This window comes from Schistocerca nitens, chromosome 7, assembly GCF_023898315.1.
Source record: "Schistocerca nitens isolate TAMUIC-IGC-003100 chromosome 7, iqSchNite1.1, whole genome shotgun sequence".
Classification (NCBI taxonomy): domain Eukaryota; kingdom Metazoa; phylum Arthropoda; class Insecta; order Orthoptera; family Acrididae; genus Schistocerca; species Schistocerca nitens.
Window position 1 is genome coordinate 240843267 of NC_064620.1, and position 13141 is coordinate 240856407.

A 13141-nucleotide genomic window follows, 5' to 3' on the forward strand; every position below is an offset into this window, starting at 1 on the left:
TCCAGTGGGCTAATCACTGTGTCACCTCGCTCGGTAATGTATTATGTACAAGAGAGGCTATGAAGGATATGTTTTCTAATTTTCGTAGGAGCTTCCATTTATGCACTCAGATAAGAAAGAAAATATAGCAATATTCAAATAAAAATCTACAAGGCTGGGTGTATAGTTTTACAGCCCCCCTCCTCTCTCTCTCTCTCTCTCTCTCTCTCTCTCTCTCTCTCTGTGTGTGTGTGTGTGTGTGTGTGTGTGTGTGTGTGTGTGTGTTTTGCCTATAGGTAAGAGAACCCTTTCTTGCTGTGGAGTAGACCATACTCCAAATTTTTACAATATCTTAATCAAGCTTGATATACAAAAATAAGGGTCAAAATTATAATTGCCGTTCCTCTGTATCTGTACAAAGAGCTTTCCAAAAGCTGCTGAAACTCTGGAAATGTGTGTATTGCTGTTCAAGTGGTCTAATGAGAACAGTGTAGTAGCAATCATTAATGACATGAGGGCAGCTTCTTGAGGGTGACATTGGGAGGTCTGCTCAGCACCACGGATCATTAAGAACATTCTTCTTCAAACTGACACTCGTAAAAAAGTACGGAGGCCTGACCAAATCTCAAGATCATTAAATGATTTGTCAACAGATATGAGTTGTAAATATTTTTTATAAAAATCATACATCCATTTGACAACATGTAGTCCATAAATAAATATAAATGCTTCACAGGTACTGTCTTAAACAAAAATGCTTATTAAAATGCTCAGAAAAGATAACCAACATACAAACATATATACAAAAAACAAAAATATGCATATATTAGCTGTATGCATCTCTGATCATGATCACATTTCTTGCAACATCTTTGTTATACATTGCTGAGACACACTTTAGCCGAACTAAACCACTTTGGTAACCACTTGCTATCCAAAAGAAACTTCTGAAGTTTGGATTCCAAGCAACCTGTAAAAAAAAAGGCATATCATTATATAAGAGTACATAGCATGCTGTTTCAAGAAACACAAAATAATATAGGACTTCTTTAACATCTTGCACTGCTTTCAGATCTAAAAAAAGATAACATTCAGTCCCCATTCTCACTCTGTCTTTACACATGACTCCCTTCATCAGTCTTCAAGATATATAACCACACACACACACACACACACACACACACACACACACACACACACACACACACACACCCCGCGCGCGCATGCACAAGAGGCGGTAGAGAGAGAGAGAGAGAGAGAGAGAGAGAGAGAGAGAGAGAGAGAGAGGGGGGGGGGGTGGAAGGGACCGGAAAGTGTGTGTGTGTGTGTGGGGGGGGGGGGGGGGGAAATGGCCATATGGCCATGTTATGGCTCGGTGTACAGTCTGCACAATGACATGATTAGATTAATTAATTCTTTTTCCATAGACCATCAATATGACACTTTGTTGAAGTAATACATGCACACTTCAAAGCAGCGGGCTTTAGAAGTGTGTTGTCATCGATGAAGGTGTGCTGTGAAAGAGCACTACTGTGAACTTCTGATAGAGTCTGCCACGGGTGAGAGCCTGTTTAAACTCTGCCTCACTATGCTCGCACTCAGTTATTGTGTTATTACTGTTTGCATACATTTGCCTTATCATATTGTGTTTAGTGTATTGTATGGTGATTGGCGTACATGCTGGAGTCTAATAAAGTTGTACTGACATTGTTGTTTATGTTGTGTGTCCAAGTCACAATATTTGTAATGATGTGGAACATGTCAGTTTAATGAAAGGTTTCTTTATATGACATAATTCAATTTCTTAAGTAATTGTAAAATTTCTAATTTATGTCTGAAAATTCATCTTCTGAGTAGGAGCTGCTATTCAAAAATTCTTATAATTTATTTTTAAATGCTGGTTGGTTATCTGTCAGAATTTTGATGCTATTTGGTAAGTGACCAAATATTTTTGTGGCAATATGCTTCACCCCTTTTTGTGCCAAAGTTAGATTTATTAGATTTAAGCCAGAATAGTGAAGTTCAGCCTTTCTCCTAGTGTTGTAGCTGGCCACATTGCGGTAACGACGTTTTTTAAGCGAGTCCACATTAATCTGTAATAGTGAGTTATAGCTGTTAGAAGCTCTATAAGGAGTTGTTTTCTGCTTTGCAGAATATTCTGTTACTACCCATCACCCATAAACTCAAAACAACAGTACTGGGTTCAGGTGTGAATGTATGCCGAGAGCAATTAATTTAGTACTGGAGTTTTTCTCCTCCTCCGGTCATGGTCTTAAATTTGTTCATCAAATTTACTTCAGAACATTTCTTATTAAGGTAAAAACAGATCAGGACCAAGCAAGAGCCAAACCAGAAATCAAGTGGTCATTGTATGTACCTATGTTCCCCAATCACGCTTGTCTAATGAAAGTAAGTGTACAAAAAAGGTGGACAAAAGATTGGTGCATACTTTCTGTATTGCAGGTGGACTTATTATGACATTCATTCAGGCTTGAACAATGTAGGTTAAGAAATGAAAACTGCTATACTGTAACATGTATTCCAAATCATATTGCCATAAAATCACCAAAGTTCAGTCAGTAAGGAAACTCATTCCGCCACAGCAATATGCCAGCTTATATGCCAACCAAATGTTGTATGTGGTTTTAGAAGTTCAAAAACAAACACTTCACTACGCAACTTTCAACTCCAACATGGCTTCATGCAATCTATTTCTCTTCCTAAAAGTGAAAGAAGCCACCTGTGGGCACTTTTTGGATCCTTGAAAGCAAGTGTGCTTTCCTACAAAGTGTTCACACAAAGCTCCCCCAAGAAGGCATATAATATGCCTTGAAGAACAGTCATTGAGAAATCTTGGAAGTAAATTTTCAGAAAAATGGGTGGGGGGTGGGGAGAGGGAGGGAGGGAGGGAGGGAGGGAGGGAGGGAGTGAGTGATATGCATTGCATGGCCCTTGGGTAGTTGCTGAAAGGTAAAAAAACGGTCGCAAATCCTGAATCTTCTAATTCAGATGCAAGTTGCATGATTGGTTTATGGTCTTTGGTGCTAACATCCCAGCCAGCTAGTTAAAATATTTTGTTATTACCTTTAACAAACAAACACTTTCTGCTGATTCACATTTTCCCCAACCTAATCCAGCAATAACGTTTTGCAGAGTTCAGCTGCTGCTGAATAGTTTGTCTTTCCTTTTAAAAGCTGTAAGCACAGTTCTGTTGTACATTTGCCATTTGTTTTATGAAAATCATCAATTTTAGTTAACATAATTTTTCTTCAAACATTTCTTATTTATCAAGATCCAACTTTCTTGCCAATCAAGCTGCTTACTGCAATCAATGCTTAATGTGCTTCCTAAATTAATAGGTTGATCAAGATAACTGTCATTCTTTAGTGTCATTGCTTTGACTGTGCCCAATTTTCCTAACACATACTTCTTAAGTTTTTAAGGGACCACACAGAACATTTCTAATTTTACTTCTACATCTATACTCTGCAAACCTTTGTGAAGTGCATGGTAGAGTGTACTTCTCACGTATTATGGTGTCACTCCATGCGAAGACAAAGACAGCCACTAAAGGTCTGATGCATCTCCTTAACTTACTCTTGAAAATCAGCACACAGCTACTGTGGATGATGATACCAGGACTCTACCACCATTCACTGACTGCAACAGGTGAGTGAAAACACTGTTCACTTTCAGTCAGTCTGATGACTGCTAATTTATCATCAATATGTGCAGCTAAGAAGACACTTAATACTGATAGTGATGACACAAATTCTGTCACAGAGGGCATTCATCAACACGGCACCTGCGATATCAGTATTTGCTTCAATACAAAAATTTTACATGTGGGAATATTCTCCAAAACATTTTTGTTTATTGTTTTTATTTTCTGTAGTTTCTTTTGCACTCTGCAACGTCTGTTATTTGCTTTCTTTGTTTCATCTTCTTCTTTTTTTATTTCCTTCAGTACTTGTACTTGTTTTATAGGCTGCCATTATTCTTGGTCTTACTTTCTCCTTCCCTTATCTCTAAATTATCATTTGTCACCTCTGTAACACCTAGTTTCTTAGATTTTTGAAGGACGACTTCCTTGACATGCCTTGTGAGATGTCTTCAGTTTCATGCTGTAAAGTATCCACAACATGTGTTGTGTCATGGTTACTAGACACTTCAGAGTCCTGACATCACAAAGAAACATGACAGATCTCATTATTGATTCAGCTGAAATTCCAACTGCACATTTTCATGAACTGACTGCAATTACAGTATGCAGCCCCTGGCTGGCACTGGCAGCAATTCTTGCACTGTCTGTCTGATATTTATCTAGATATTCACATATCCTGCAATGGTTATTGAGATTGTGGGTGGGATGATCTGGAAATTATTTCAGATCTCTAATGTATGGCAGGTGGGTTGGAAACCTGCAAACTGTTCAGGCTGTGTTTTGCACAGGAGAAATGATGAGAGGGTGGGAAGAAAAATTATAGTTGGATCACAAGCTATAATTAGACTAGTATGGCGAAAGAAACAGGTTATGTTCTTTTGAAATGAACAGTTCTACAATTCACCTAAATTTTATAGCCAAAGATATGGATCTCACTCCTCTCAAATGTGAGTCCAGTGTATTATCTGACGCGTCAACTTGCTTGGCCGTTCTGCAAAATGTGGCACTGGCTGAGTACAGATCACGGAAGAATTGTCGAAAAGGGAGGTAAATATAAAAAAAAATCATGGTTTTTGCCTCACAAAACTGAAACCAGTTCATAAAAACAATGATGACAGTGTTACCTGAGGATAACTTACTCGATTAATAGATATTGCTGGGTACATTTCAGTTGGAAATATTCTCATTTGATCAGACTGCCGCATCCAACGTCTGGCTTCCTGTGGCATTTGTGAAAAATCATCCTGGAAACATTAAAAATAACTATGTTAAAAATATTGTTACAAGACTGTTACTCTTTCCTTTGATCATCCTCCAGTTGTTTTTGTCACATTGTCACATTTCTAGTACACTAAAACTATGTATAAAGTGGATAGAGACTTAAGCTGTGAGGCAGCTGAAGAAGACAATTATTGTGGATTATTAACAAACCAAGTAAGACAGCTATTACAGATTTAATATTTTGTCTTTGTGAGTGATACAGCATTCAATACATGTTCCATTACACAAGCACTAGGAAGGTGTCAACTATATCTTAAAGTGTTACAGCACTCAAAGTGCTCTTTATGTATTAGTATAATAGAGGGAAACATTCCAGGTGGGAAAAATATATCCAAAAACAAAGATGATGTGACTTACCAAACGAAAGCACTGGCAGGTCGATAGACACACAAACAAACACAAACATACACACAAAATTCAAGCTTTCGCAACAAACTGTTGCCTCATCAGGAAAGAGGGAAGGAGAGGGAAAGACGAAAGGATGTGGGTTTTAAGGGAGAGGGTAAGGAGTCATTCCAATCCCGGGAGCGGAAAGACTTACCTTAGGGGGAAATAAGGACGGGTATACACTCGCACACACACTCCACCGCACACTCACACACACACTCCCCACTCCACCAAGAGTGTCTTTCCGCCGTCCACCTAACCTTCGTAACCTGTTAGTTCATCCCTACGAAATCCCCAAACCACCGTCCCTACCCTCTGGCTCCTATTCTTGTAACCGCCCCCGGTGTAAAACCTGTCCCATGCACCCTCCCACCACCACCTACTCCAGTCCTGTAACCCGGAAGGTGTACACGATCAAAGGCAGAGCCACGTGTGAAAGCACCCACGTGATTTACCAACTGACCTGCCTACACTGTGATGCATTCTATGTGGGAATGACCAGCAACAAACTGTCTATTCGCATGAATGGACACAGGCAGACAGTGTTTGTTGGTAATGAGGATCACCCTGTGGCTAAACATGCCTTGGTGCACGGCCAGCACATCTTGGCACAGTGTTACATGGTCCGGGTTATCTGGATACTTCCCACCAACACCAACCTATCCGAACTCCGGAGATGGGAACTTGCTCTTCAATATATCCTCTCTTCCCGTTACCCACCAGGCCTCAATCTCCGCTAATTTCAAGTTGCCGCCACTCATACCTCATCTGTCATTCAACAACATCTTTGCCTCTGCACTTCCGCCTCGACTGACATCTCTGCCCAAACTCTTTGTCTTTAAATATGTCTGCTTGTGTCTGTATATGTGTGGATGGATATGTGTGTGTGTGTGTGCGAGTGTATACCCGTCCTTTTTTCCCCCTAAGGTAAGTCTTTCCGCTCCCGGGATTGGTATGACTCCTTACCCTCTCCCTTAAAACCCAAATCCTTTCGTCTTTCCCTCTCCTTCCCTCTTTCCTGATGAGGCAACAGTTTGTTGCGAAAGCTTGAATTTTGTGCGTATGTTTGTGTGTCTATCGACTTGCCAGCGCTTTCGTTTGGTAAGTCACATCATCTTTGTTTTTGGATATATCTTTATGTATTAGATTAGATTAGATTAGATTTACTTTCATTCCAATTGATCCGTAGTGAGGAGGTCCTCCAGGATGTGGACCATGTCAGAAAAACAACAATACATGACAAGTAAATAACTAAAACAAATAAGTTAATGTACCATTCCACAGGTCCCAAGTGGAATGATCGTCATTTTTTAATGAACACTAAAAGTCATTTTACAAATACTAATGCACTGAATTTAAAATAAAAATTTTTTTTATTTATTTATAAGGTAATACAACTACTGTAATACTTATTTACAATGAACACATTACTGCACTGAAATGGTGCAGAAGTTAGATTATACTAACACACACACACACACACACACACACACACACACACACACACAAATTTTCAATGAACACATTACTGCACTGAAATTGTGCAGAAGTTATGTTGTACTTATATACAAATCAGTTGGTTTTACTAAGAAATTCATCAATGGAGTAGAAGGAGTTGGCCACCAATAAATCCTTTAGGCTTCTCTTAAACTGAATTTCATTGGTTGTTAAGCTTTTTATGGCTGCTGGCAAGTTATTGAAAATGTGTGTTCCTGAATAATGCACACCTTTTTGTACAAGACTAAGTGACTTTAAATCCTTGTGAAGATTATTCTTATTTCTAGTATTGATTCCATGAATTGAGCTGTTGGTTTGAAAAAGTGATATATTTTTAATGACAAATTTCATTAATGAATAAATATATTGGGAAGCAGTAGTTAGTATCCCTAGTTCCCTAACAGGCTTCTGCAGGATGTTCTTGAGTTCACACCACATATAACTCTCACTGCACGTTTTTGTGCCCGTAAAACTTTAGCTTGGCTTGATGAATTACCCCAAAAAATAATCCCATATGACATTATGGAATGAAAGTAAGCATAGTATGCCAGCTTTTTCATTTTTATATCCCCTATGTCTGACATTATTCGCATTGCAAACAGAGATTTGTTAAGACGCTTCAGCAGTTCTATGGTGTGCTCCTCCCAGTTGAATTTATTATCAAGCTGTAATCCCAAGAATTTAACACTGTCCACTTCTTCTATCTTCTTGTCATCGTATGTTAGACATATACTCTTGGGACACCCCTCACAAGTTCTGAACTGCATGTAGTGTGTTTTTTCAAAGTTTAGTGACAAAGAATTGGCTAGGAACCAGTGATCAATGTCCACAAATATTTTATTGGCTGATCTTTCTAAGACTACACCTGATTTGCTATTTATTGCAATGTTTGTATCATCGGCAAACAAAACAAACTTGGCATCTGGTAATGTTACTGATGAAAGGTCATTGATATACACAAGAAAAAGTAAGGGCCCCAAAATGGAACCTTGTGGGACCCCACATGTAATTAGTTCCCAGTTGGATGATGCCTGATAGCTTGATACATGTCTCTTTCCTAATAACACCCTTTGTTTCCTGCCAGAGATATAAGATTTGAACCATTTTGCAGCATTTCCTGTTATACTATAATATTTTAGTTTACTTAAAAGGATATTGTGATTTACACAGTCAAATGCTTTTGACAGATCACAAAATATACCAGTTGCCTGCAATATTTTGTCTAATGAATTAAGCACATTTTCACTGTAAGTGTAGATAGCCTTCTCAATATCAGAACCTTTTAGAAATCCAAACTGTGACTTTGACAGTATGTTATTTGAGATAAGATGGTTATAAAGACGACTGTACATTACTTTTTCGAAAATTTTTGAGAATGCTGGCAACAGTGAAATTGGACGGAAAATTGATGCTATTTCTTTATCTCCCTTCTTAAACAGTGGCTTAACTTCAGCATATTTCAGCCATCCAGGAAATATTCCACTAATAAACGACTGGTTACACAGATAGGTTAATATGTTACTTAGCTCAGAATCACACTCTTTAATTAACTTTGTTGATATTTCATCATACCCACTAGATGTTTTTGATTTTAAAGATTTTATAATGGACATTATTTCTGTTGGGGTAGTGAGGATCAAATTCATATTATGGAAGTTACTTGAAATGTCTGATCTAAGGTAATCCATAGCAGCATCTACCGAACCTGACAACCCCATCTTTTCAGTAACAGTTATAAAATGTTTGTTAAAAAGTTCTGCAACACTATACACATCTGTCACCAATGTATCATTTACTCTTAATGCTATTTGTTCCTCTTCATGTCTGGTTCTACCGGTCTCCTCCTTCACTATATCCCATATTGTCTTTATTTTGTTATCTGATATGACTTATCTTTTCCTTGTAATATATTTGCTTTGACATCCGTATTACAGTCTTTAATATTTTACAGTATTTCTTATAATGTGCTATAGCATCAACATTGGAAATGTTTCGGATTGACAGATACAGTTTTCCTTTTGTTTTACAAGATACCCCTATTCCTCGAGTAATCCATGGCTTCTTTGTAGACTTTGCTCTAACCTTGGTAAGTTTTGGGGGAAAGCAGTGTTCGAATAAGGTAAGCACTTTATTAGCAAAAATGTTATACAGGGTGATTCAAAAAGAATACCACAACTTTAGGAATTTAAAACTCTGCAACGACAAAAGGCAAAGCTAAGCACTATCTGTCGGCGAATTAAGGGAGCTATAAAGTTTCATTTAGTTGTACATTTGTTCGCTTGAGGTGCTGTTGACTAGGTGTCAGCGTCAGTTGATGCTAAGATGGCGACCGCTCAACAGAAAGCTTTTTATGTTATTGAGTACGGCAGAAGTGAATCGACGACAGTTGTTCAGCGTGCATTTCGAACGAAGTATGGTGTTAAACCTCCTGATAGGTGGTGCATTAAACATTGGTATAAACAGTTTACAGAGAATGGGTGTTTGTGCAAAGGGAAAAGTTCTGGACGGCCGAGAACGAGTGATGAAAATGTAGCACGCATCCAGCAAGCATTTGTTCGCAGCCCAGGAACATCGACTCGGAGAGCTAGCAGAGAGCTGCAAATTCCACAATCATCTGTATCGAGAGTCCTACGAAAAAGGTTAGTTATGAAACCTTATCGTCTGAAATTGGTTCAAGCACTGTCTGCAGCTGATAAGATGGATCGGCCGCCAGGCAGCCCGTGACAGAGCACTTACTTCATCACTGGCCTCCAAGAAGCCCTGATCTTACCCCCTGCGATTTTTTCTTATGGGGGTATGTTAAGGATATGGTGTTTCGGCCACCTCTCCCAGCCACCATTGATGATTTGAAACGAGAAATAACAGCAGCTATCCAAACTGTTACGCCTGATATGCTACAGAGAGTGTGGAACGAGTTGGAGTATCGGGTTGATATTGCTCGTGTGTCTGGCGGGGGCCATATTGAACATCTCTGAACTTGTTTTTGAGTGAAAAAAAAACCTTTTTAAATACTCTTTGTAATGATGTATAACAGAAGGTTATATTATGTTTCTTTCATTAAATACACATTTTTAAAGTTGTGGTATTCTTTTTGAATCACCCTGTATTTTTCATTCATGCCATGAGCACTGTAAATATCAGTCCAGTGAATGTCTCTGAGGAGTGTCCTAAAATAATCAATTTTTGGCTTACTGATTACCCTCTTGAGCTCAGATTTAACAGATTTTATATCCTGTTCAGTATTAACATTTAACAGAAGGAACTGCATGTCATGGTCTGAGAGGCCATTGACTATTGGTTTTGTAATATAATTTTGTTCATTGGACTTTTCTATAAAGATATTATCAATGGCTGTTTGTGAGCAAATGGCTATCCTAGTGGGGAACTTTACGGTGGGAATTAAGTTGAATGATAGTGTTACTAACTCAAATAAGTTCTTATTGGGAGAGTCTTTAAGGAAATCTACATTGAAATCACCAGCAACCACTATTTCTTTGTTTTTGGTTGTTAAATGGGCCAGTACAGCTTCAAGGTGGTTGACAAACAGATTAAAGTTACCTGCAGGTACTCGATATACACTTAATATTATGAAGGATTTTTTGTGAAATTCTAATTCTGTTGCACATGCTTCCATATGCTGTTCTAGGCAAAATTTATGAATGTCTATGTTCTTAAATTTATGACAGTTCCTGATGAATGTGGCAACTCCTTTCTCCATTTCTGATCTACAAAAGTGAGATGCTAACCTAAACCCTGTAACACTTAAAAGTTATATACCAGTGGTCACATGATGTTCAGAGAGGCAGATTATGTCAGCTGGGTTTGAAGACTCTAATTCATCTATGCAGATAGTTAATTCATTAATTTTATTTCTCAGTCCTCGAATATTTTGATGCAATAAAGATAGCTGACATTTCTCATTGACTGAGTTAAAATTGGGTGGAGTTAAAATATCTGCTGACAGTTGAAAATTCTTAACCAATGGCTGTTTATGCTGATGTAATAAGCTGGAATTATGTTTTTTGATTTCTTTCTCAAACTGAAGGTTTGTCTCAGTTCTAACCTCTCTTAAAATTTGCTTTCTTTCTGTCCTCCCTACCCTAAAAAAGGGTCTTTTCTGAATCCTATAACCACTGGTATTTTACCACTCATGACAGTGCCTCCCCCCTTTAACTTTCCTGCTATTTCCCCAGCCAATTTACCCTTCCCCTTCCTGTTGAAGTGAAGGCCATGCCTAGTATAATCCCACCTACTGAGAGAATCAACATGAACCACACCAATGTGTGACCCCGCACCCGACATGAGCAGCTGTTCCAGCTCCAAATTAACTCTCTTGACAGAAGAGTTCAAATGAGGTCGGTCATGGCGCCCAAGAACAGATACAAACTCAACACTAGTATGCTTCGATGCTGATGCAATCTTCGCCAGGTCACACTCTATACTGTACCCAGGATCTCTGTCAATACTGTTACCTGCCCCACCCACTACAACCACAGTGTCTTCCTTAGTGAAATCTTTGCAAAGTGATCCTAAGTCCTCTGTCACCTGCTCCAGACCAGCATTAGGTTTAAAAAAATTGGTGACCTGGTATTCTGATCCTAGTTCATCCTGCAAAAGTTGGCCAACACCTCTTCCATAGGAACTACCTAACAACAACACTTTCTTTCTCTTTACTGATTTCCCTACATTCTTACTTTTTGATTTGCTGCTGAAAGTTTGTTGTGCCCTGTCTACACCTGCAACTGCTTGAGGCTCACCAGATTCTAACTGAAGCAACAGGTCAAATCTATTTTCCACATTCACCATAAAGCTGTCAGACAAAGTTCTAGGCCTGTTCCTCCTGTTGCCTGTTGCCACTTCCCACCTCTCTTTACCGTTCTCCCTCCTTAACCTGCCAAGATCTCCCCTGGCCTTGTGTAACTCAGCCTGAAGGGCGGCAATTTTCCCCTCCTGTTCTAGTATCTTCCTATCTCTACTACAAATCCTACAAAACCACTGATGAGTCTCATTTACTTCCCCTATTCCCACGCCACTACAGTCACCCACATGGAAAAAACTACAGCACCCATCACACCAAAGCCCCGACCTAACAATTCTACGGCAAGTCAAGCACTTTTCACTCATGATAAACGTAACAGTTTATTAAGAATAAGTCAGTTAAATTACAGATAAACACGAAAATATGGTTACACAAATTTGGCCTATATGCAACTCTATGATATAAGACAGCTGGTTGCAACACTTGATGAATTGACATTCTCAGCAAGACTGCAGAAAAAAAGCTTGTTGGGTCTGATTTTTACATTCCACTAATTTTAATGTCATTATAAATGTTACATGAAGCATGAAAAACAGATTTAAACTAGCCCAGAACACTATAAGACTATACCTAAATGAAAGTCATAGAAGAGTGGTTAAAATCAGATCATATAAGAACCGAGTTTCATTATCTGGGAAAGAAGAAGGGGGTAGAAAAAAGGGAGAGGGGCCACAATCAAATATTAATACGTAATATTAGAATCAACAATCTGACACGGTAAAATTGGTCTTCAAACCACTTTTTATACACCTAAATTTACCCATAAATGAGAAGCTTTATGGCATAAACACGTGGAACAAAAATAGGAAGGATGAGAAATGAAAACCATCTGTTAATGTGTGTTCCCAATTTCTCAAGGCCCTAGAGACTGTTTTGTCGAACAGATCTGGATTTTCGTTTCTAGTACAGAAATCGACTTACTAAATTTCAGCATAAATATTGCATGCAAAATCAAAAGGAAACAAAGCATAACTTTTACCCTGTTTGTGCTTGGCTTCATGACCCCTACAGCTGTATGAATACTGTACCTACATGTGAGTCTCCATTTTAATGTAGTTGTTAGTTTTGTTGTATGGCAATAAAACTGTCCATTAAACATTAAGATTTCTGTGCTTCAGGGTTTACTCACTTTCAAAACTTGTTTCACTTCCTCAACAGCACCTTCAGTCCAAAAAGTTTTGGGACTAGATTAATGAAAAATAGAATGAAGTTAAGATGCTTCAGGTGTTCTTTATGGTGTTCCCCCACTTAAGTAGTGCACAAAACATTCATGCAACATCTAAAACTCGGAGAAGTCCTTCTTTGGGATGTTGTTCAACCACCACATCACATTGGCTTCAATGTCTCTTATGTTTTCAAAATGGTGAACCTTCATGTGAATTTCTGCACAGTGTCATTTTGTGGCAGGTTCATACTGATAACCTAACTCTCTTCACTCATGATAATTTTTCCAGAAAATAAATGTTCATATTTTGCATTTGAATCAAGTTGCGGCAAGCTTCTATACATAGTTC

At 38.5% G+C, this 13141-nt stretch overlaps 1 protein-coding gene across 1 annotated transcript in view; it reads right to left on the minus strand.

Moving 5' to 3' along the window:
• Nucleotides 1–635: 635 nt before the first annotated feature.
• The window catches only part of LOC126195552 (uncharacterized), a 322158-nt gene continuing 309652 nt past the window's right edge, over nt 636–13141 (minus strand). The window contains exons 29-30 of the mRNA XM_049934175.1: nt 4783–4887; nt 636–949 (exon numbers count right to left, since the gene is read on the minus strand). Of these exons, the coding sequence (XP_049790132.1) occupies nt 806–949; nt 4783–4887 (249 nt within the window). The 3' untranslated portion in view covers nt 636–805. The remainder of the gene's footprint in view (nt 950–4782; nt 4888–13141) is intronic.